At 30.1% G+C, this 26598-nt stretch overlaps 2 protein-coding genes across 4 annotated transcripts; both read right to left on the bottom strand.

Moving 5' to 3' along the window:
• Positions 1 to 3908: 3908 nt before the first annotated feature.
• Positions 3909 to 11935, bottom strand: LOC114175624 (SET domain-containing protein). 3 transcript variants are annotated; one of them, XM_028060386.1, is made up of 12 exons: positions 11624 to 11929; positions 11046 to 11126; positions 10714 to 10842; positions 10152 to 10452; positions 9937 to 10055; positions 9363 to 9495; positions 6883 to 6959; positions 6226 to 6423; positions 5601 to 5790; positions 5290 to 5468; positions 4368 to 4468; positions 3909 to 4280 (listed from the first exon to the last, which is right to left on the bottom strand). In XM_028060386.1, exons 2-12 carry the CDS (start codon positions 11115 to 11117, stop codon positions 4130 to 4132), a joined length of 1650 nt encoding a protein of 549 aa, XP_027916187.1. In that variant the 5' UTR covers positions 11118 to 11126; positions 11624 to 11929; the 3' UTR covers positions 3909 to 4129. The 3 variants fall into 3 exon arrangements, with proteins under 3 accessions (XP_027916187.1, XP_085526351.1, XP_027916186.1); XM_085670225.1 differs by having other exon boundaries at positions 9937 to 10452; positions 11046 to 11119; positions 11624 to 11935; XM_028060385.1 differs by having other exon boundaries at positions 9937 to 10452; positions 11624 to 11934.
• A 12222-nt stretch (positions 11936 to 24157) lies between these two features.
• On the bottom strand, positions 24158 to 26363 carry LOC114178908 (AAA-ATPase At5g57480-like). Its single transcript, XM_028065055.2, has one exon. It carries the CDS (start codon positions 26102 to 26104, stop codon positions 24554 to 24556), a length of 1551 nt encoding a protein of 516 aa, XP_027920856.1. The 5' UTR covers positions 26105 to 26363; the 3' UTR covers positions 24158 to 24553.
• Positions 26364 to 26598: the final 235 nt, after the last annotated feature.

Raw genomic sequence — 26598 nt, 5'->3', positions numbered from 1 at the left:
CTAACAACATTAAATCAAATTAAAATATCAATAAGTATTCATCCAATCGGTACTAAATTTGACCCAACAAGGTAAAATCAAGTTTATATAAATAGCAGATCAAGAACAGAAGACTCTCCCATAATAAATCAGATTTTGTATAAAAGTTTCTCATTAAAAAAAAAAAAAGTGGAAGATACTTCATCCTAATAACACAAATATTCAAAATAAAATAAAATAATTACAATTTCTATCAGAAAAAAAAAATTATTAGAACTCACAATTTCTTGTGTAGTATTTTAAAATAACCTTTTTTGTGCAAAGTTTAACTCTCACATAAATTATAAGCAAATTGAGGGGAAATAGTATTAAAACAGAAATAACAAATTAAAATACAATGCTAATAAATTATTTGATATAGTTACTTATAACTTTTAAAATGGAAATAAAAGATTATAAGAGAAACATTATTAAAATGAAAATAAATTATACTTAAATATTTTGTCGCAAAAGAATAGCAATTATGTCCTTAAATAAATATTACAAAAGAGTTTGTTGGTGTACCCAGCTCACTCGTGCATATCATTAATGTAATGAATAAATATTTAATATATATTTAAAAACTAATTATAACATACTTTTTAAGATTATAATTTGATGAAAAAAAGGTTCTTTTAAAATAATAGAATTAAAATAAAAAATTAATATTAAACAATAATAGGTAAAAGGGTTATATATTAAAATAAGTTACTTTAATAAATATGAAATTATTTAATTTAATTTTATTTCATATTTTAATTAATTATTTATTATAATATAGAAACCCATACAAATTAATATTAATAATATAATTATTGAAATAATAGTAATATAATTATTCAATGTGCATGTGATCTAAAATCGTAATTGATTATGGTTCACTTCCTTCTTAAATCCATCATCAACTATTCAGAAAGTTAAAGTTAAAATTTTGTTTAGTTGTAATGTTTTTATATTTTTCAGTACATTGATTTTTTTTGTAATAAACGGGAAAAATTGTTTTCCAAATCTATCTATTGTTTTAAAACAAAGGACAATTAACTAAAGAAAAACGTGAGCAACACAATTTTTGTTCAAATACATTTATTTATCTGCAATTGAATGAACTTCACATAGTTCCATTAACAAGTGTTTATGAGGGTGAAGTATTTTCATAATCAAAAGTCAGGACACTAATTGGAGTGAGTTTTTTTGTCTCTCTCTCGATATATATATATATATATATATATATATATATATATATATATATATATATATATATATATATATATATATATATATATATATATACCCGCATCATCAGGAATCAAACTCTTACCAACATGTTTAAAGAACCCAGTTATACTAACTGTACCACTTTATTGATTTCCACCAAATATTTGGTTGTCACATGTTCCTTTTAAAATAATGGGACACCCAAAATTAAGAGGAAGAGTGTGTGTGGTCTCATTTTAGTTGTTGGACTTATGATGAAAACAAAAATAATATAAATATGCATTTTGGTTCTTTAAAATAACATTTTCTTATATCATTGTCGGTGACCTCCGATGTTGAAGCCCAATGTAGCAATGCGTGAATCACATGATTTAGATAAAAAGTCAAACACATTTGTTTGAAGTTACAAGTGATATGAGCATGATAATTTTTTTTTTCTCTATTTCATTTTGAATTAGATATCGTATTTTAGTTGAACGCAAATTTTTAATATACACGGAGTTTTATTTTATTTTTTGAAAGATCACTCTATTGGAAAGCTTTATTCAATACAATCGTTTTATGACTTGATAAGATGAGTTCGAATTGAAGGGTGTAGTTCGTAATTGGACTTCGAGGTACTACGATATGTTATTTGTGCATTTAGTAAATAAAACAAACCGACACGCACAAAAAAAAAAATTAAAAGGGAGATTGCGCCTTACATGCTGATCGAAACGAAATGACTATATATCGAGAACAATGTGTTACTTTGGAAAAATGGATATCGAAAAAAATGTGACGATGAATCGGTACAAATTTGGGTGGATGAATTTTTGTGTTTTTGATTGGATTGAAAGGATAAAGTGAGTGAATTTGAAAAAAAAAATTTATAGAAGTTAGTGAAAGATTTGATTGATGTGATAGATAAAATAAATTGCAAAAATAGATAGAATTAAAAAGTTACCAAAATACCTTGATGGAAAAAGAGAATGATTTTGTAATTTGATGTTATAAAAATAATTATAATTAATTAATACGAATTAAAAAATATTAAAATTATATAAAATTTTAAAATAAAAAAAATTAACTTTTTATGAATGTAAAAAAGTTATACAATTAAATTTTAAAAAAAAGTTAAACAATTAAATTTCAAACAAAAGTTATATAAAGTTAAAAAAAAAGTAAAAAAGAAGTACAAAAAAGTACAAAAAAAAAACACAACATACACACACACGACACCGATGTCGTAACTGGTGTCATACCTTAATTGTCAAGACACCGGTTACGTAATCAGTGTCATCCACACACACACTTGCACCGCACCAGTTTGCTAATCTGTGCATATCTTCATCGTCACCATCTCCTGCATGTGCGCCACCACAGCCCACCCCTTCATCATCTTCCTCGCCCACCACACCCAATCACCTCATCTTCTTCCCCCTCATGGATGAACTCAACAATCCCCCTCTATGACAACTGTTTTACTTGCATGGAAACGAAAGCACAAGGAGCAGTTTCATCATCTGCCTAACATTATGCACCATCCCTCCTCAAATACGTTTTCTCATATCCGTTCAACTGATAAAAAACAAACGCGTTATATCACCAAAATTCGCTCTCTCAAATAGCTGGTTGAAGAGTGCACAAACGAACATTGCGTAAAAGAAATTGTCCAATTTTTGCTTGTATGAATGGAATATGCTTTCTTGAGTCACTAAAACAACTTTTAAGTTTTGCATTAACGGAGATCTTTACCCTTACTTACTGACATAATATATGAACTAACTGGGCTTATCTTCGTATTTTACTTTTTCTTCTATAAAATGTTAACTGTTATTTAATGTTAATTTTATCTTTTTTAGAAAAAATAATTATTGTTTTATATATTCATTATTTTATTTTTCAATACAATGATATTTTAATTTCTTTTAAAAAATTGAAGAGGATGAAGATAAAACACGAGAATATCATGCTAAAAGAAGATAAACCGAACACCATTCATTTCGAATATGATGTATAAGACTATAAGAATAGAACGTAAGATTTAAATATAGAAAACAGTATTTTATGTTTTATTATTAGATTTTATTCTTATAAGCTAAATACTTTAACAATAACGAGTCAACTTCGTATATATATATATATATATATATATATATGGTATTTTTAATATCTTTTCTCATAAATTTATTTGTACTTAAAATTATCATGTTGTATTCATTATATATTTTCCAATTCATAATAAGATTCTTGATTCGTCATTTATTATCAATCTCCTATTCATAAATTTGTTCTTGGTAGTTCTTCTGCACATAAAAATACAGGTTAAACTTAACGTCAATAATCAATAAAACTTACAGATTTACTCTACTATATGATAATCACTTCAGACTTAAAATTTTAATTTAATTAACACATAATATATGCTAATAGTATTTTTTTATCACCATATGATTTAATAAATACTATACAATAATAAATATAAACGTGTCAGAATATTAACAAAGTCATTCAAAATAAATTTATACTAAGTATGCATGACGATTTAATTGATTGATATAGGACTTTCTGGACCGCATATTTTAAAGATAATGCAAATGCACATACCATTATTTAGGCGAATCTTCCTCTTAAGCATTTTGGATGGTAGGTTTTGCATTAGTTAGCACTAAAGGAACACGTGGCACCAGCAGTTACGCCAAACATCTTCTCCCTGAAAAAAAAAATCAGGAAGTGGAACCATCCATTTCACTAAAGAAGAAAGTCTGTGCTGTCTGTCAGAATGGAGCGTCCAAGTTCAGCCACATAGCCAATGACAGCAAAGATTGACGGAGTTTTATAGTACAAAATGATTGTTACGCTACAAGGTCCAAACGACCGTCTTCTTAAAGGCACAATGATCCAACATGTTCAATTAGCCTTGGATGTCCTCAGCCATGCACTTGCATAGTTCTTTCTTTAACATATCCATACCAGCAAGACACGAGGTTGAAACAGAACGGGCAATTCGTCTTTGTGTATTTTTAAAATCCATAGCCAATTTTTCATCCCGACAGCAGTTTTCTCTGACGACAAAAAAATACCATGTCACCAAATGAAACCTCATGAAACCTCATGATTTATTTCCGCAAATAACTGGTTAATGCCTTCACCTGTCATCAAGATCCATTTCGCCCATATTTTCGATCATGTCATCGAAGATATCTTTGAGATTTTCAAGAACTCCAAGCTCATTTTCCAAGTTTTCTTGCAACTGCGAAAACAAAAGACTCGATATACATTAAAAAGGTAAATTAGTAAAATTTTGAACATCACAGTATCTTAGAAAAACAAGTACTTTTTACATCTACTTCAACCTCACAAAACCTACTTGGTAAAATATGATAAAATAAGAATTACACCTACTTATATGTCACAAACTGGTCATATCACTTAAACGATACGAGATCTCTAAACTAGAAAGTAGAAAGAATAATGAATGTGGTGCATTTTTTTTAACAAGAACTTTCTACTCTTCATTCTTTAACCATTATCGGTATCCTTTTACAAATCTGTTTATAGTTTATAAATAAAATATTAAATGGAAAAAATAAATTTAATGTTTTCAAAATGTTTCTGACCAGCACAAATGTGATAGACACTGTTAGGGTCACCTCCATTTAAACTCCAGTCCATTTTGAAGCTCAAACTTGGTTCTATCACAATTTTACCCATGGATTAAGTTAGGAAAGTGTATTTTAATCACAGCAAGTCCACAGAACATACAATCATCTCAAGGACTAAAACTATCTGCAACCGAGGATTGTCCACTAGGAAATTCAGACTTATTCCTAATCCAGGAACAGAAAATATAAAATGTGCTCGATGTAATTTACATTTGACGAGTACAAGTATTAAAAAGTGTTTAATAGGAAGATTTAAACTTCACCATGAAGGAATGCATTCTAGTAAGGAGTAGAGGGGAATGTAATGTTCTCTTTCTCTGAAGTGATGTAAAACTATGCATTGCGTAAGAAACTTCAAATAAAATAAGTTTTGATAACAAGATATGATGGAAAGGAGAAAGAACAATACAAAGGTTTTTGGTCGCAGCATTGGACTTCGAGATCTCCGAAGATGGTCCAATAATGGAGAGGGAAGACCATAGTAGAACATCTTGTGATCCCTGGAGAGCCAGGTACCACGCACCATGTGACTCGTCCAGTTGGACTCGGGTATATCCTCATTAGAATCAACGTCGGCACCGTCAATGTCTGTAAATGACAATTAGTTAGAACATCAATCAGATAGACAGGACTAGGTAAGGCGCAACAAATTCAAGAAGGGACGTCACTTGAGATATCTATGGACAAGAGGGAATATGAGAGAACGGAGCGAAACGTTACCTAACGGAATAACATCATATGGGTTGTCTCCTTGTGGTAAAAAACCATAAAAGGTAATTAAATGAGAGCTGGAGAAGTTGCCGTAGCTTAAGCAGCATTCTTCTCCAGATTTGCATGGTCTTGATAGACAAAATTTCAGTGAATTATTTGCACTATCCACTTGGCCATAGTGCATAACATGCGGGCACAGCTGTCGTCGAGGTCCAAAACAGAAGTAAGAGAAATAACATTTGTAGGTGTAAAACGCTGCAATGCAAAACCTGGGTATTTCTTAAATAATTGTGTATAATCAACAAATGTCACGAACCAAAGTAAATAATTGTCAAACATTAGATATCACAGAACTTCTTATTCAGGTATAGAAAGTAACAAATTATATAGTCGAGCTCAGCAATAATTGATATCAACTTGCAGGTAAAATCAATCTAAAAGAAATGTCAACCCAGTTATGCCGTTCTTAATAACGTAAATTACAACCCTTGTATTTTCAAATTTCGTTACTCTTAGTGTACTCATTAAATTCAGTGATCAAAACATAACATCTTAAGATCACAAACTTTTATCTAAATACTCTACAACGAAGGAAGCACGAAGACAAAACATGAGAAAGAGAGAATATACGTACCGAATGATTGAGAAAGCCAGCAATAGGGATCAAGCATGTTTTTATCTTTCCATCGGAATACATTATCTTCATGCTATTAGAGTACCAAAGTTCACAAGCCCATAAAAATTTCTCCCATGTGTACAGCTCTGGTGGAAATATATCAGGAAAAGTATTGCACAGAGCAGGGAACAACTCATCATATTGAGCATGCAGGTGCTGCCACAGAAAAGAAAAAACAAAATTGTCATTCTTTACATGCCAGAAACCTTCAACAGTACATAGTGAACAAAAGAGCAGGAAATTAAGTTTTCGTTAACCGTTTTATTTCTTCCACTACAAATAATATATCAAACAAAGAATATTTATTAGAAAAGAAAAAATTGACCAATGTTCACTTTCCTTCCAAAACTCAACTCACAAGCATATAGTCCAAGAGATCCCTCAATTTAATGAGCTATATTTTCTAAGTAACTTCAGATTCTGGCTAATACTTTGTATTTAATATCATCCTTAGAAGGGGCAGATACAACCTTAATTTTAACACGATCAATAATTTAAACCCTCAATAAACTAAAAAGAACAGTTCAGTGTTTCAGTACACCTCAAAGGAGAGTATAACCTTCTATCTAAACACAAGCATATCAATGAAGATGTCATAAACTAGGAATTGATTACCTGTCTTGCTTGCATTATCTCTTCCAACAGTAAGGTTCCATCTAACACTGTAATTGCTTCAATGCTGAAACTCAAACCTGCAATTTTAAATCCCAAAGCATAATTATCATAATCTTGATCACATTTCAAATTCTACAATTTAGCTCAGTATTGATTTGTATTATTGGAAAGATCTCAAATGACTTTCTACAGTGCAATACATGAAAGAATTTGTGCAATGTCCTATCATCAATACAAAACTCAATTTAACTATTTGTTAATTGTAATTTTTCTTTTGTCAAACGTCATAAAAGAAATTGAAAATTCATATAAGCTTAAATTGGTAGATGAAAAGGAATTGAATGAGCACTTCTCACTTTTCTATTTGATCATTCCACTACTTTATTTGTCACCCATTCATTTAATACATGCACTTTATTTGGCAATTTCATTGCTTCATTTCCATTATTCAAAAAGAGGCTCCGGAAACTCATATACAACTAATAATTTCTTGAGACTTGTGAATAAGTTGTTTTTATCTAGTTCAAATTTGAAATTATTATATTGAACTGAAAACTATAAATCATCATATGATATATATATATATATATATATATATATATATATATATATGTAGTTATTTTTAATTTGTCTTTGAATCTTATAAGTGATACAAATTATCATTATAAATTTCGTTATAAGGCCAAAGGCTAAAGAAAATATCAATCTATGGCATTAGTTACTCATGAACTTATTCAACTCAAAAAATAACTTCAAGAACTCGGATTTGAGGTGTAATATGCAAATAACACTCATTTCTGGCAATCATGCGTGCTACATATAACCTTCAATTCAATGTTCATGAGAGAGAGAACCAAAAACATTGACATAAATTGTCATTTCAATAGAAAATATCTCATCTAGACCCTAGAGGCAACACCATTCACTTGATTAATTCTAATGACAAGCTAGTCTTTGAGTGGTCCTTAGATAAGTACATACATATGCAACAAGCTTGATGCATATGACATGTATCTCTAGCTTGAGAAGGGTAGGAAAACATGCAAATAATATCCAGATTAATTGTAATGTTTACAGTAATTAGGATAATTGCATAGATGTAATTATTATAAGTCTATATAACTCAGATCCATATGTAATCTACTATCATATGTCTCATTTTTTCTCTTTCCATATAGAACTCGTACCAAAGCATGAAGATTAAAACTTGACAAAACCAAATACCCCATGGAAACAATGCATAGACACAGTGACAACTGCTAAATTTTGTTTTTGGATACTACTTTACTATTTCCATTCGAAAGGTAGAAAGAAGTCTAATATTTATACGAAGCACAAATACTTCAATTTGCACCAAGTATCCGTGTTTAATACATATTTGATACCAATACCAATACTTCATCAATTTGTTTCACAATCTGATAACCATATTTTTTAGTACTTCACAAATACAGGTTGGTGAAGTCTCCAAACTTTTAAAGGATTTATATTCAATAAAACTACAAGAAACATATAAGTACGTGTAATAGAGAAACATAGAAACGTTGTCTCTTCATAAACCAAAGACGAAAATTGTTCTCTTTATGTATTATTTTAAAAGTGTAGTGAGATAAAGAGTGTTATTCCTATACGCAAATGATAAAGAGGAATTTATGATGACAACAATTTATAACTTTTTAATTTTGGCAATGTGATTGTAACATGGATTTGCCCAATTTCAGTTATATATTCATTGTGTTTGATGAACTTTTATACATGTTTAAACATGTATCTTGCACGGACTATATACTTTTATTTCAGAATAACAGCAGCAGCATCATATTGGATATCCGATATTTGAGCTCATAGCTTATGTCCAAAAAAATTGAGTCCATAACAGAATTGTCCTTTTCGTGAATGTAAAGTAATTTATTATCATTTTTGTGAACTTTTTCCTCTACCAAATAAAACTACCACATTAACCATTTGGACATAAACAGGCCAAAAGGGATATGAAAATAAGAAATGTTTCCTACTTGATACCAAGAAATAGCCAGGGCACTTGTACAGGTGGACTCCCACTTGTCTTTGAAGGGAATAAATAGGCAAGTGCTACTAAAAGTAGAGATCAATAAAAAAGATACAAAAGTTACAGCCCTAGAGCTAAAAGGGTCTATGCTTTGTGAAAAAATAAAACAGCAGGAATGTACAGGTATATATCGCTCTTGCAAAGTTACCACTAAAAAACAAAAACCTTCCATGTGGTTGATAACAAACCTGACAATATAGAAATTCAATAAAACTTGTATAATTGGATATCCATTGAATTATTAAAGATAATGTTTGCAAGTAATGTTCAAAGTCCAAGAAAACCACCTGTAAGTGTTTTTAAGCATAAAAGGTTGTGTGCATCACGATGGATTGCAATTTAGGGGACCCGACCAGTACAAAATTTCTATCCATGTATGTGTATAAAGCACATTATAATAAAGTAAGATTACCTGTATTAAATTTTTCTGGGAGTGTGTCAAAATAAATTTTGAATTTTGAATCACTGTTGTACTTTTCTTTCATACTCCATAATAGCAATATTGTCTCAGATGATATGCCGTCAATTTCTTTCAAGACACCATACTGAATAGGATAAAGGCAATTATCAGTTATTAAGAACATAATAGAGTGGTGAACATATGACATTTCCTACTTTCTATTTATTTTAAGAAAAAATTACAACTACAATGGCTGTGCATGTCTTATCAAATAAGAGAGATCGGAGTTCAACTATATAGTCAGTCTTTCCAACAGAGAGAGAGTGCTTACATTAAAGGATGGTCACGTTAACTAGCATCCTACAAGACATTATTTTACAATGCAAGAATTAATGAAATGCAGATATAAAATGGGTTTTTATATTAACTCTTCAATAATGTAGCACCGTGTTGAATGAAAAGCAGGTAAAGGATAATTTATTATCATTCAATAGTTGTTTGCAACAAAAGGAAATTAATCCACCATAGGTTTCTTAAAGAAGTTTTAAATAAACTATTTTCACTTTTTTTCAACAAGGAAACGTACCATTTGAGTTTCATGAATAAGCTCCTCAGAAATGATAATGGACACAGGAATTTCCAAAGCAATATCTCCAACGTTTAGATCTTTCCTTGCTATTGCACCTCGACCAGCTCGTTCAGTATCTGTGTAGATTTTAGGGGGGAAGAAATTTGTATTATAGATGTTAAAAGGAAAGGTAATATTTGAACAAAAGGAAAGAAAGGCACACTGAAACTTACAAGCTATTTTTAACTGTGTCTTTACGCCATTGCTTTCACCCCATTCTATCAGGCGTTCTTCTTGATCACAACTATGGTCTTTTTCAACTACTCCCTTCACACTGTTTTTGTCCCCCAAATCAGTAATTAAATCAAGAACTGTTTGGCGTAACCCTTGCAGGATATTTGTATGGAGATGTGTACAACTAGAAAGTGATATGTCAGTGAGCAAAACAATTGAATTGAGAGCCTCCAACTCATTCCTGGGACTGTAAAATTCCTTTGCTGTGCATACGTCCTCTTCAGCAAAATAAAGTTCCAGCTGCAATTCAATAAATCAGTTAATTCATGACTTGTTAACGTCCTAAAAGTGAAAAGGCGAGTAGAAAAAAACAAAAAAACCACGGTCTAATTTATTTCAGTTTGCTCGTTGAATAGACCGAGACGATAAGCTTATTACATAAAGATGTGTGAAAAATCCGAAGACTACTTCAATCCCTTAACTTTAGTCTGTCCAAATATTGATAAATTGATAATGAGTAAATGTAACTCAGTATATATTACAGAGGTAAAAGGATGTAACCTCATTTAATTGTATGATACGAGCAATCTGAACTAACACCTGCACAGTAGCACTCATCCAGCCAGGTTTTGAAGAACTCCTGAGGTATATCCGTTCTTTGGGACTAAAACCCTTACTTTGTAGTAATTTCTGATAAAACGATGGCATGCAAGTAGAAATGGCTTAGGACTCAAAGATAAATAAAAGGAAGATATTAACATGATAGCTTAATCATTGTGCAGTTGAGCTTCCTCTAAATTTTACACATGAAAATGGAGCAGTTTCTCACCTGATCCTTCACATATTTGAAACTCCTCAACAAAAAACACAAAAGCAAAAAGTCTTATTTTTACCTTCTTTTTGTCAAAGAAAGGATCACTTTCAGGTAATTCAAGAACAATTGAGCACTCCTCGTCAGTATCCATGACTGCAGCCTTTGAAGTAAGACACCAATCACAAGTCAAAAATATAATTGTAATTTAAGCAGAAGTTCCTCATCAGCATTTGTAAACCACAATCACTCACTATCTAGTCATCAAAATGCTAAAACACAAAATCCAAAACTTAAACAATTAAATTTCTACTTATTTTTCATTTCAACATATTCTTGGATAGTTAATTTTCCCCTCGTTTACATGTTTTATATCTATATTAACATTTCGATATAAACCTGATGAGCTGAAATAAAAGTAGGAGAAAAACACTTAAATAGGAAGAGAAAATAACGATGTATTTCTGGCAATAGAACTAGACATAATTCAAAATCACATTCTGATTCATATCTGCATAAGCGAAGTTGAAAATGAATTTCAGCAATCTTTGCCGGTTGTTCGAATTGTTCCATACAGTGAATACGTATTTTCTGTTGACTAGCAATTGCTCAGCAACCAAACATGCACAAATTAAGGTTAGATTCCAAGCAAGATATTACCACAACACGAAAGGATCCAAAAGAAATCGCTCTTGCGTCAGAGAATAGTACGATGCTCGCTTCTTCGTTCTCTTCCAACTGAAGCCGCCAACAAAGCGAGTAAGAGGAATTTGAGCGGCAAAAAATGAGCACGAGCTGGTGACAGTAGCGAAGCACAAAATATAGCCAATTTGAACCTTTGCCCTCGCATCTTCAAAAAATAAATTGATCCAACGGTTAAAAGGATACTATCACACTCATCGTTCGATCCATGAAGTTACAGTAGTTTACGATGGAGCCGCTGCACCAGAAGATAATCCCCACGATAATAGTGATAAACCCACAAACATTTTGGAGAAAAAGAAAAACAATAAACATTGATTTATCCATATCCTTCTTCCTGCACTTCCATAGAAAAAAAAAACGTTTCCCTTTTGTGCAATATACAAAGTAAATGTAATTTGTGAATTGAAATAAAAAATACTTTTAAATTACACAATTTAAAAATTAAAAAAGTTTTTTGATTAAGTAATTTAAAATTTAATTTTTTTAACTCTAAGGTTATTTTTGACTTCAAAAATTCACGACTTAAAAAGTATTTTTCGTTTCTAAATTATATAATTACCTTCCGGTAAATAATCTAGAAAGAGGAAAACAAAATGATTTTTTTATATATCAAAGTGTAGGAAAAAATATACCGAGATAGAGAAAAAATTCCCTTGATCCATTGTGTTCATGGGCTTATGGGCCTATCTGATAGCCCATCTTTTCTGAGTTATTTAGACGGACCCTTTTGAACTTTTATTTATTTGGTTGCACCACAATTTTTTTTTTAATTTAATCCTAAAACTATTTAATATGTTCTATAATTTTAATTTATGGAAACTCTGCCAAAAGATATATATTTTTCCATTGTAGAATGTAAAATACTTGTCTGAAAGTAAAATATTAAAGCAGATTGATTTGTAAAGCATTTCTATGGTATTTTTTTTGAAAAAATATCTAAAATATTCCAAAATTAAGTTTATCAAGTTAAGAAAAAAATAATACGACTAATAAAGACAATACAATAAGTAATTCATAGCATTTAGAATTTCGCTGACTCTCCCAAACAAATATATTCCAACAGATAGGAATAGGTATTTTAAGAAATGAGAATGAATGTTAATAGCTGCAAAATACAATAGCAATATTGACAAATATTAAATGAATATGAATGAATAACTCTGAAAAAATTAACCACCGATTTTGCCGGGAAACTATTAATCTTCTTCTAAGTAGTTCCTAAAGTAATAAAGTTGTTTAAGAAATATTTGAAGTGCCAAGAAGTGTTACAATTTATATCATAAAAGTGACAAAATTACAATGATTAACTGAATGTACACCATTCAATGATTAACCTGCGTACTTAAACAAATAGGATAAAATTTGCATAGAGAGTAATTAAAAATATTAAAATTCAAAAGGACAAATTAAGATGTGCGTTTGTATGAATGTCTTTTGAAGAAGGTGTAGGGACACATGTCCTTTTTTACCAACGGATCCAACCCCACCAACTGCTTTTAGAATGTCCCCTATCCTTTCAGAGTTTCTCTTTTTTCTCTTGGACAAATGATAATTGTTAAGGTGTTGATTGTCCATTTGAATGGACTTCAATAAGTTATTTTATGATGAATTTTTTGTAATTTTTTAGATAAGATTTCATTTTCAAGCACGAAATACTCCATATGAAGAAATATATAACTAGAAAACCATTTTGGGATCTCTATTAAGGTTCTTTGATGATGATGAATATTAGTGATTATCATGAATATTTTGTACTTGTAATAATTAAAAAGATAATTAAACCTGATATAAATTTAAATTCAAAAATTAAAATTAGTAAGTCGGTTCTAAACTTTAATTTCATAGTGAACTTCACGTGCCAAACAAATGGTTATAATTTCTTTTGACCTTTGTTTCTGTTCCACATACAGCAAAGCTGTTATGCCTTTGAATTTTGAAGCTGATGTATATTTATTTATTTATTTATTTCATTTTCGTATTTTTATTTGCTTAGGTTGTGCCTTGCCCATTTTAAGTTGTTTTCTTAATTTAAAACATGTTTTAACGAGTTATTTTTATAAGTATTTTAAATAAAAAATATTTTTTATAAATTAAAATTAATTTTAAAAAATTAATAAAAAAATTAAAAATTAATTTTTTAAAAGAAAAATAACAGCTGGTTTGTTTGAATCAAAATCAATTTCATGATAGATGGGTGATGTTAAAATTTAAATGAATCCTTAAATATTATTTGTGTTTAGAAATTAGTTTGTTGGTTAAGAACCTCTTACATAGTTAAAATGGATACATTTTGTTTGATAGGTTTGTTAGTGTTTGATACACAAGTGAGAAAATTATAAGAGTAAAATACTTGATTAAAAATATGAAAATGAGAGTTTGTATAAGTGAATAATGCTTGTATATAAAGAAGAAAATACAAGCAATAGACAAAAATAACATTATAGAATATTGTAACAGAAAATTATAATATAAAATTATAACGAAAAGATATCAAAGGTATTTCTAAGACCCCATCTCAAGGTAGGTATGGAGATTATGAAATCCCAAATTGAAGTAACCGGTTTGAAAATTGGTCGGATGAAGATCCTTGAGAGATGGAGAAATTTTAAAAAATAGAGAACCTTGAGAAATAGAAAACCTTGATTTTTTTTAGAGCTTCGATAAGAAAGAAATATAAAAGAATAAGTAAGAAATAAAGGGTGAGAAGAAGTAAAACTCATCATGGATAAAACGACAAAGAGAAGGTAATGATGATATATGTGAGAGGTATATTTCATCTGATACCATATTAGTGTTTGATAAAAGACAAACGAGATAAATTTAGAAGAGAAAATAATCTTGAGAAATTGGAGAATATTTAATTTTATTAGAGCTCCGATATCTAAGAGGTATTCCTCAAAAAATTGTACAATCAAATTTTTATTGCTGAAAAATTGTACAATCAGCTTTCCATGGTTTATAATTAGTGTTATCAACAAGAAAGATATAAAAGAATAAGCAATAAATAAAGGGTGAGGATAAACAAAACTCATTATGAGTAAAGCGACAAAGAGAACAAAGAGAAGTTGACGATGGAAGATGTGGGAAGTATACTTCTTTTAATATCATGTTAGTGTTTTATAAAACACGAGAAAAATAATATTTTATTGAAAATATGAAAATGAAAGTTTGCATAAGGAAATTATAAAAGCATATGACGTGATGTATCAAATAATAGAGAAAGTTTTTATCATGAAAAGAATTAAGATAAATGTTTTAAGTTGTAACAAATGTGTATGTTTAAATTTCTTATATAAAGATAATAGTTGTATTTTGAAAAGGATTCCAAGAAAGTAACAATAAATAAATAAATAAATATATATATATATATATATATAATATAATTAGAAGTAATATAACTGCTAAATATTAATAATGGAAGGTTCAATCCACATCTATATTTTTGGACAGAAAAATAGTTGCCAACAGAATCGGAAACATTTTACACCTATAATGGGGAAAAGAAAAAGTTATTAACGAATCCTTAGAGAAATAAGTTTCATGAAACTATAAAATTAAGTAAAAATATGTCGACAAAATGTACATACGGGAAACTTTAATTAATTAACTTATTGTCAATTATAAAATATGAAATAAATTCAAACAGCATTGTTAGTATTCATCTGTTTTAAAAAATTAGTGCTTTAACAAATGACAGCTATACTTTAAAAAATAAGCAAAACTATGTATTATTTCAACTAATTTGTTGTGAAGGAAAAAAAAAAAAGTGGACATGTACACATTCACTCATTATTTTTAAAGGTGTTTTAATAAGTTATGACTTTAATTTTTCTTAAAATACACCTTACGTGTATTGTTCACTTTCATTTATCTTAAAAAAAATGTAGATTAGAATATTCAAATTTAAGATAACATTTTTGATATCTTTTACTAATTTTATAAAGTGCTGCTTTAAATTTTGCTTTTAAGGTTAAATATATTTTGGACCGGCCATGTGTTAGACGGCTGTATAGGGTGGTTCATTAATAAAAATAGAGATCTAACCCTTAACCAGAATATTTCATAACTATCAAATCTTGTTCAATTTAATCAATGACCATAAAAAACAAAAAATTCTTAACGTTTTAAAACTTATCTCAATTAAGCACAAATATTAAATTATATGTAAATCGCTGCAAAGTAAAAATTTAAAGAAAACTAAAACTTCCAAATAATTGATTTGATTTATCCGTTATAATTATGAAGAGAACAATGAGATATGTCAAAGTGAGTCAATCCGACTTATACAAATTAGCTCACCACGAATCGGATTAAAAATAAGTAAATTTAGATATGTCAAAATGAGTTTTAATTCATGAATCAGTCCGACTCGAATCCATAATAGATTGAATTGACTCACGGGTTGAAACTTATTTTAACGTCTATAGGGAACAAGTGTTCTTAACATGTCTTGATGCACCTAATTGATAAATATGAACGTCTGTTTTATACAATAATCGGAGATAATAAGAAAAAGATTTGAAAAAAGAAACAGAAACTACATTACACGCCAAAACATCCCAGTCGTTTCTGGTGAAGAATCCTTTGTTTTGGCAGCTTGCCATTATTTTTGAAAATGCCAACCATGCATAACTCATTTTCAAAATTCCATTTATACTTTTATCATTCTACAAAACCTTCACCATTCAATTCGTGCATGGTCCCCGAGAGTATCTGATTCTTTGTACTCCCAAAGAAAGAGGTGGATCGATGAATGCATCCAACGGTTGCAATAGTGAAAAAACAAATTCACTTGTTCTGATTCTGTGGAGTTTGAAGGAATCAGGTATTTTGATTCTTGTCACTTCCTTTTCTGCAGAGAATTAACTAGTGGCCACCATTTCTTTTAAGCCAAAGGGACATAGAAAAAGAGTGCAGCATATACCGAAAGAACATTGTAATTAATGTAAATTAATGAAAATACAAATTCACGGATTGCATTATTTGGTCTAAGATTCAGCTAAAATCTGAAATGCATCTGAAAGTAAGATTGTTGTATGTGAATAAGTTGGGTCCGTTGAAATTATTCGGACTTTTTGTATGGAAAGAGAGAAAGTACGGATAATTTTGTTGGGTTAGGAAGAAAGGCAAAACGAAATCACATCCATTCTATTTGGTTTTGGTGGGGCATCATATATGCCTCAAAAGGGAACCATTAGAATAAAAATCTTTGCATTGATCTCAAACCGAGAAAATGACACCAAAACGCTGAGAAAGAGAGAGAGAAAGAGTAAAAGCAAAAAGGACTTGTTAGCATACATAGCAGCGTCCTTGTTTGCTCCTAATGTTATTTCACTACCAATGGACACCACCAAAAAGTAGAATTCTGAAACCAACATGTGTTTTGCTTGCATATATGAGTGTGTGGTCGTGTTTTATTCTAAGTGAGTGAAAGTGGCACATGACTTATTTATTGCTGTTTTCGAGTGATTCACAAAGACCTCACTGTGTTTTTAGACCAATGCCTCACTTCATCACTTTCACTCAATAATTAATTCCTATTAATCACTCATTTTCAATTCCTGCAAAACTTCAGGTTGCAGAAACAGCTATAAGCGAAACAATACAACTGGTTTAGTTACAGAACTTGGGTGATAAGTTTTTATTTCCAGTGTCTACTTGGTTATTGTAAAGGAAAGATAATTATTAAATTGTTTTCTTGGGTATATTTTTTCTCTATGGAAAATGAATTTTTACCAACCAAATTTTGATAACTTTTTTTTATAATTTAAAATAACATTTTAAATGACTTTCTATTTTTTTTTATATTTCAAAATTACTTACAAAATACTATTTTAAATTATAAAAAAAAATTATTAAAATTTAGTTATCAAAATATCATTATTTTTTTTATTTATTTATGAAACTTATACAAATGTTTTTTATTTCAAAATTTACTTGTATACAAGCTGCTCTATAAAAGTTATGTCAACTTATGGTCTAATAATTGTTGAAGGATGATAATACAATGTTTTAATGTAATATAAAATTATAGATTAAGTAAATAAATTGGTTTTTAGGCAACTTAAATTATATAATATTTTTGGATTTGATTTTTTTTTTATCGGGAGTTTATTGTTAGATTTTAGGATAGTCAAAATTTAGTCAAATTTTACATTTTAAAATAACATTTTTAGATTTTCTAAAAAACAGACTGGTTTGTCAACCACATTATAGGAAGATAAACTTTACAAAAATAGTCTGTTCAAAATGCATAATGCAAGTTTTATCTTAGATACTTCTTTCCTATATATTATTTTTTTTTCATATAATTGCTTATACATTTATCTGTTACATTAATTTTTTAAATATCTTTAATCAGTTTACATATTTTTATGAAAAAAAAATATAATAGCTTAAAATAATGATATAAAGTTTTTTCTGCCATAATATGTTTCAAAAATATGAGTAATCACCAATATTTATCTGATAATATTATAATAAAAAATATTAACAAATTTATTAATATACATTAATTTAACTGATTTTCATAAAGGTTCTGAAATAGATTCCTTAAATAGGTACAAAGAGAGAAACTTTTTTCTGTTTTCAAATCTAGAAAACAGACCCAACCCGAGGAAGAATCAGGAACGTTTTTATGATGAATTTAACTTTTCAGATACTTTTAATATAAAAATTTATCAATCGTTGAAAATGAATCAGAATAGGTGAGCTTTTTGATCTTTTGAATGTTGAACATGAAAGTAGTGTAATAACAGTCAACTATTTTGAATTGTTTTCATTAAATTTAATCAGTGAATTTATTCTTAGTCACTAAGTAAGGAACATGGGGTAAAACTTTGTCCGTTGAAGAAAAATCGCCGCCATATACACCTTAGACTTTTGACGATGGTGAGAAAGGTTCTTTCTTTCTCTCTGGTCAAAATATTTTATTTTGTATTTTTAAAATAAATTTTAACAAATACACACGAATTAATTTTTGTGTAATAATATAAAAATAGTTGGTGTTAACTTATCTCTCCAAACATAAAATTGAATAAGGGGTTGAACATAGGACCATTTACTCGCTTATTTAGAAAAGACTATTTACTCAAAAAAAGTCGCATACTATAATTTAAAATAAAACAGTTAAGTTACCCACACTCTTATGTCAAATCTGAAAAATCTGAAGCGTGAGCCTTGAATTAGGTCCATACAAGTCTAAATAAGGGTCAAGTCCATAAATAAACTAAAATTGTAATTAATATTCTATAAATAAATATAGGTAGATCTCAGTAATTAAAGATACACAATTTATTAATACTGAAAATTAAAATTTGACTTTGAGACTCTTGTTGACTTGATAGTTTGAGTTATTTTTACGATAGTTGGAGTCATTTCTATAAATAACCTTCAAAATGTCTTCTCCAACAACAAGATACGAAGTCATATCGAACAAGATCAAAGATTACCCATCCAAAAAATTTCAAAATTGAATAATGCAAGTTTTGTGTCTCATTATAATCTTTTATTGTTTCTGCAACAACAAACAAGTTTTAGAGTTAAGTTTAATTTAATTAAAAAAATACAGTAATTAGTCTCAACAAACTTAATTGAGTTATTATTTTTAAATTATGTAATTCAAATTAACCTAATTTTAGTCGGATCATGTTCAATTAAATTATCAATTTAATTAATAAGAAAAAATATTTCAAGATTAAAAATAAAGAAAAATAAAAAATCTAATTTCACAAATTTAGAATAATTTGTCATACTTAAATCACCTTAAACTAATATTTTTAAATAATCACTTCATATATATATATATATATATATATATTAATGCATACATAAATCAATTATGTCACTTTTATTTTATACAATAAAAAAAATTGGCTAGTACAATTGTAATGACCAAAATAATATATCAAAATAAATGAAAATTTAATGTTTAATATCTATGTAAAACAAATAGAGTTTATTCACACCTCACACGAGCGACTTTTCTTCTTCCTAAAGTGTACTATGTCACCTTCACCTTGCAATGAATAAGAAGTAGGAACAATCACATTCCTTAACCACCAACAATACTGACTCTGTCTTCGCACTTGAAGAAAAAGCTTTGGACGTGCTAGATTCAAAAATAGGATTGGAGACCGAGCACATCTTGTTTCTATCAATATCTCATGGTTTCACAGTACATAAATCTTCACGTCTCAATCATTTTGGTAATTTATTATACTTGATGTTTGTTAATAATCCAAACCTAAGTAAGTTGAAAGTCTCACTTTTAAATAAAAATAACAATATAATAAAATATCTTATTAATGACCAAATTTTAGAAATAAAAATAATTAGTCAATATAATAATTAATTTAGATATCAATTTATAAATTAAAAATTATTTATAAATTGATATCTAAATTGATCATTATAGTTAATTAATCTCTGAATTTGTCACACCATAATATCTATTAAGGTTGTAACTACTACAAACAAAACTGGTAAATGAATTTGTTCTTATTTGTGACCAATTTAGATATCAATTTAATCAATTTAAAGATCAATTGTTTTGGTAGTTCATATTAATGACTAATCTAGAGATCAATTTACTGTAGTGACCAACTTAATAATGATTTTAGTTATCAACAAATTTTAATTTATAAATTGATATTCAAATTGGTCATTATAATAATTAATTATTTTTATCATTAGTCACTAACACAAGATTTTCTTATAATGTAAAAAGTGGAGAAATATATAAAAAATAAAACCATCAAATATTAGGTCTTAAAGTTTTATCACGAAAATGATATCAAAAGTTTGTGTAAAAAACTCGAAATGTGATCAATCTTAATAAAAAAAAAGAGTTAAGTAATAAATATAAAAAATAAACCCACAAACATTAAACATCAAACCTTAAAATTTAATGTTGTAAATAGTGTAAAAATCTTGATATGAACAACTTATGTCTAAGATGCAGTGAGTCTTCTCGGTGTTTTCTAATAAAAGAATTTCAACTATATCTTTCAATACATTGTGTTAAACATATCCTGCTAGAAACTTAAACGTAACTTATCAAAAACATATAAAATATCGTCCTATCAAAAGTAATATAAGAATTCATCCTGAACTTGTTTATATCATTACGGTTTGTTATCCTTTATAATAATATATGAGTATGATACATGGCTTATTAGAACCACAAACTTAATTGATTTTTAATTTATTTTGTCCAATTTGATTTCACTATTAATAAAATATTCACTCAAATCACTCTTATATTTTACGTTGTGTTTGAATTTAGGTGTGTTATTGAAAAAGTACATTCCGTTGATTTGAGTTGATTTACAGGTAAAAATGAAATTATTTGGATTAAGGAAAAAAATGGTATGATTTGAGTGAATTTAAGTAGAAAGTTTATGGAAATTTGTATATGATGTGATTGATAAAATTTAATAAATTATAATTTTTAATACAATAAATTGTAATTACCATTTTATAAGAAATGATATTAAAATAAAATTAAAAATGTTATTTAAAATTAGAAAAATATAATTTATTATATTATCATTAATAAATTATAATAAATTATTATTATTCTCAATGATAACTTGAAATAATTTATAATATAGACTATTTAATTTTTATCTCCATGTTTAGTTAAATTTATTTTATTTTATATAATTAATTTATTTACAAAATATATTTATTTGAATAATAATAATTATTATTCTATAATACTAATTATTATTGTAATTATTAAAATTTTAAAAAATAGTAATTAAATATATATGTATAATTATTAATATACACACACATATATATATATATATATATATATATATATATATATATATATATATATATATATATATATATATATATATATATAAGTAATAAATACAAGTAAATTAAATTGTTAAACACATGAACAATAAAGTAATTTCAATGTGATTTGTTGTCTTTTCCTGCATTTCTCTTCATTTTAGAGAGTGCTAAAATCTGCAACTCATGTACAAATCCGTCCTCTTAAATCAGTACAAATAAGTGGAATCAACACGTCTACAACTCACTTTTCATGTGCATGAACAGTACTCATGTGAATCAAAAGACAACATTAAAGATTTCAACAATTAGGGATGACAATGTGGACTTGGTTTGACAGACTGGTTTGCAATCCGCCAAAAAACGCAGAGTGGGCCGATATATTAAGCTCACTAGTCTGCAAAAGTTTGACCCGCATAGTGCACAACTCGCATAAAAAAAATTTGCACTTATGTATATCGATTAATTTTCTTCTCGACTTCTATATGAACACAAATTCTTATATGACTTAAAAAGACAAGTATAATGTATTTTTGAATGTGCTAAAATTTGAAGAATACGTTGTGTATGGCAAAGTACGAATATGAATATGATAAAAATTTTGAATTATAAATTTATCATTCACCTCTCCAAAAATTTTGCTTAATTTTATGAATTTGTTAAAAAGTTTCAATTTATTAAACATAAAAATTTTATCATAAAATTAATTTTTTTTTTGAAAAAACAGGTTATCCTACCAACCCACATTTATATAAAACAGGTCAAATTTTTCAATCCACATTAAAAATACGGACTAGGACCGGTCTGATCCGCATTTTGCATGCCAAGTTTTTGAACCGACACAACATTGTCACTCCTCTCAACAATGTGACCACTTTTTCCTCCGCGGCAGTAAAATTGTTGACAAGTAACAATATTACTTTTAATTTAACACATGAAAGGGTAGCATTGTAGTATTTAAAATAAATAGAAACTTAATTGAACATTGAAAGAGTCATATTGTTACATTTTTAAAACAAAGAAATTTGATTGATTTTTTTTAGCAGAGAAATCAAATTGAATAAAACAAATAAATAATGAGACCAAAGGGTAATTAAGTGTATGCATATATTATTTTAAAATGAAATTAAAAATAGTATTAAAAGGGCGAAATGCTTATTAATGAGTAAACATCCATTGAGCACATTGGTCTTTTTATTATGATTAGTTATTAACTTTGTGAACAAGTTCTTATTAAGTGTTAAGGTGTCATGTTTCTATCGTTACTGGCATTTCTCTCTGTTATTCATATCAAATAAACCCGAGTGGTTGGATTTGAAAAGTTTCCACCTTATAGAATACCATTATGTTCCAGCTTCACCTACCAACAAAAGGAGAGGATAAGGTACAAAGTCCAACTAAATTCAAATTTTGTTTGTAAGTGTCCTTTTGATACTAATAAAAAAATATTTTTTATTTGGAATGCATTGAATTAAATAAATATATATATTAATGTCAGCACGTGGTATGTAAAGGTTCTGAAGGTTAAGAAAGAGCGAGAAAATTAAATAAGGAGGAAAAGCATTTACGTGTTCTAAGCATAACATATGCAAATAATAAAACATTTATTGCGGATGATGTAAAGAATTGTAATTATTGCTTAAAATATTAATGTAAATATGAACTGTCGTATAGATTGTATATATTAGAAAATTAAAAATATTAATTTGATTTTATTTAAAATAAGGAATAAATTGATTTTGGGAAGGGTGGGCCTCTTTCACTTAAAAACAATCATGTATTAAAAGGTCATAGAAATCTTTAAAACACAATAAAGCAAAAACGTACATTAAATAGATAAATGCTTACCTCTGATACTCATGAATGCATGTTATGTGCATAATAAGAATTTGAAGTTTAGAATGGGAAAAAAAAAACTTTCAAGAAAAGTAAACAATGTCTTTATGATGATTTTATGTGGAAGTAATAATTGATGGTGTTTTAAAAAATGAGTGTGATATTTAAGTTAGAATTATAAGTGCGTAATAATTGTATTAAGTTACAGTGTAGTTATATAGATAAATGCGATTAATAATAATTGGGTGTGAGTTGATTTCATTTGATGTTATAATAATTGAAAGGTTGTTGCATGTGAGAGTTGTGGGAACTTACCCTTGAGGCAAGGTGTGATCTCTTTAGGCTTTTGTTTTTTGGTACATTCCCTTTTTCTTAAAGTACACACCACTAACCTCATAGCCTTTACAACTCAATATCAAAATCAACAACCAAATATTGTCAACTTTTTTTTCATTGTATGAGAAGACTTTCTAGTTGCTTTTGTGCCTCTATACCCTCCTTTTCCGAACACAAAATCTCCCTATTCATCACTTCTTTTCCATCCATTACCTCTCCTCTTATTATTCTAATCCTATCCAAATCCTAATCAAATTTCAACTCCCATTATCCAATCACGCACAGACACGTGTGCATCCAAAAATAATGATGTAAATACTCTATCAGTGAAATGTGAAACACATTTATTATATGTGTATGTTGTTAAATTTGGGGTAGGTGATATAGCGCACAAGTGAAGTAGTATTAATTGTTCTTAATTTTGGTAAGCCAAAGAAGCAGAATTAAGTAACATAAGCTTAGTAAGTAGTATTGAGCATTGTGATGAGAGTTGGGTTAGAATAAAGAGAGTTTTGGAATGCATGATTAAAATTTGTCATTAGGCAATAGTCCTACCCTACTTATCACCATTATTCCCTACAAGTCCCATCAGGTTACCAACCTTTCCCATGCCATGTGCACCCAGGTGTTCACCAACATCCCAGCTGGCTCCCCAACCATGTCAGGGTGTAAAGTCCTTCCCACACCCAAAACAAATCTTCATCTATCTCGCGATGCAGATAACTTTCCCTACATATCTAAATAGTAAAACCACTCCATTATTATTATTTTTTTCAAAACTAAACCATACACCGGTCTCTCAAATTAGAGACCCTAGCTAAGCTTCTCCACCCTTCAAAAATTCCCTTCACCTTCGATATTGGACATTATACTCAATGTATTCATTCCATTCTATTATTATAATTATCACTTCACCTTCTCTTCTTCCTCTTCCTCTTTGCAATTGTCTTCAATTTCTGACTCCTCCTTAGGACTCTCGCTGTCCAAAGCTCTTTTTTCTTGCTCTTCTTCTTCCTCCTCTTCTACCCCATTTTCCCCTCTCATCAGAACCCCACTCTTCTCGTTCATCTCCGCTCTCACCTTCAGCGTTTCCAACAGTTCCTCCACCGCCTTCTCCTTCTTGCGCCTGTTCTTGATCAATACCTCGCTGATATCCGCTGGAGTCATACGCGCCACGTCCACCACCTCCTCCAACTGCTTCAAGATCGTCTCCTCCAGCTCGCACTCTTCACACCCCAGGTAGTTTTTCAGCAGGATCTTCAGCGCCGGGAACGAACAGTAACTCATGAAAATATGCATATCCATTCTCCCACTCCGTAACAGGGCAGGGTCCAGCTTCTCAATGTGGTTGGTGGTAAACACGAAAATCCTCTCACTCCCGCAACAAGACCACAGCCCATCAGTGAAATTCAACAACCCAGACAGGGTAATCGTGTTCCCACCTTCCTCACCGCACCCACCGCCGCCGCCGCCGCCACCTCGTAACTCCGAATCGTAGTAACTCCTCGAAGCGGAAACCGAGGTGTTACCTTTGTTGTTTCTGTTGGTGAGGTTGATAGAGCAATCAATGTCCTCAATCACTATGATGGACTTGGAGCTGGTTTTCATGAGAAGCTTCCGGAGTTCAGAGTTGTTATGCACCTCTGTCAACTCCAAATCATAGATATCATAGCCAAGGTAATTGGCCATAGCAGCAATCATGCTAGATTTACCAGTCCCGGGAGGGCCGTAGAGAAGGTAACCCCTCTTCCAAGCCCTCCCAGTCTTATGGTAGAAAGACTGTCCATTGGCGAAGTCCTGGAGATCCTCCATGATCTCTCTCTTCTTCTGAGGGTCCATGGCCAATGTGTCAAAGGTGCTGGGGTGCTTGAAGGGCACAGATTCCCAGGGGTGGCCCCGGGAATCCAAGGAACCGCCTCTGGAATTGGTGTACAAAAGACGATCCTGGTTCTTCCTCCTGATATCGCTGGCTTTCTCCATAATGTAATCGAGGTAGGAATTGAGGACCAAGGCCTTGTCTTTCTTCTTGATCCGGAGCGTGAAGCCACGCTTCTCGTCGGGGAGCGGACGCCAGGAGAAGGTCTGGGCCTGCCTCTGCGTGACCACGTGCTCCCAGAGGACGTTGACGCCGTTGAAGGTGTCCACGATGCTGTCATTGTTGGCGAGCCCGAAGGTGAAGCCGCTGGAGTTGACAGCGCGTGTGAGACTGAGGCGGTTTCCGGTGATGGAAACGGAGGAGCTGAGGTAGAGCTGCACGGCGTTGTAGAGCTCGTTGGTGTTGACGCCGTCGATCTCCGTTATGTCGAAGTAGCAGTAGGAGGAGAAGCAGTGGAAGATCCGGTTGAAGAGCTTGACGGAAGCGAAACGGAGCTCCGGTGGGAAGACTGCCTGGAGGATGGTTTGACAGAAGGCAAAGACACCGAGAAGTGAGGCGAGAGAGGTCCAATATTCTCTCATTTTTTTCCCCTCTTGTAACAGACGAGGGAGGGTTGTAGTTTGATGGTAGTGGTGTTGGGTGTATATATAGAGAGAGTGAGAAGAGGTTTGAAAGGTAATGTGATGGGAAGAGAGTAGTGGGTGGGCCAAGGAAAGAGGATTTAAGTACAGAGGAGAGAGAGAGAGAGAGAGAGAGAGAGAGAGAGAAAGAAACAAAAAGGGTTTTGGAATTTTGGGTTGGGAAGAAAGCAGAAAACAGATATGGGGCCTAATGTATTGGGTTGGGAGGTGGAGTTGGAGTGCGTGTGTTGAGTGTTTAAGCTACACTACAGGGCTTTTGAAAGGATTCTTTTTCTCCCTTTACACTAATGTGGAAATTTTATTTTCAACTTTGCTGCTGCCAGAGATGGATGGATAGATGGATGGCTGACCATCACTCTGAAATGTTATCAGAATGCTCTTTTTCATATCTTTCCTTACAATTCGACAAGAAACTATGTTGGAAAGGGAACGAT

Source organism: Vigna unguiculata, chromosome 3 (genome assembly GCF_037176805.1).
Source record: "Vigna unguiculata cultivar grain cowpea cultivar isolate G323 ecotype 2 chromosome 3, ASM3717680v1, whole genome shotgun sequence".
Lineage (NCBI taxonomy): Eukaryota > Viridiplantae > Streptophyta > Magnoliopsida > Fabales > Fabaceae > Vigna > Vigna unguiculata.
Note: the sequence above shows the minus strand (reverse complement) of the source record. Positions and strands in the feature narration are given on the sequence as shown.

What these genes read in the sequence shown, in the direction of transcription:
- LOC114175624 (XM_085670225.1), bottom strand. Translation starts at nt 11,117, where the DNA reads ATGGATACTGACGAGGAGTGCTCAATTGTTCTTGAATTACCTGAAAGT. An exon ending in CTTTCTTTGACAAAAAGAAG is followed by an intron (nt 10,843 to 11,045) that starts GTAAAAATAAGA and finishes TCGTTTTATCAG; the next exon opens with AAATTACTACAAAGTAAGGG. An exon ending in TGCTGCGACCAAAAACCTTT is followed by an intron (nt 4,469 to 5,289) that starts GTATTGTTCTTT and finishes TTGTTTTCGCAG; the next exon opens with TTGCAAGAAAACTTGGAAAA.
- LOC114178908 (XM_028065055.2), bottom strand. Translation starts at nt 26,104, where the DNA reads ATGAGAGAATATTGGACCTCTCTCGCCTCACTTCTCGGTGTCTTTGCC.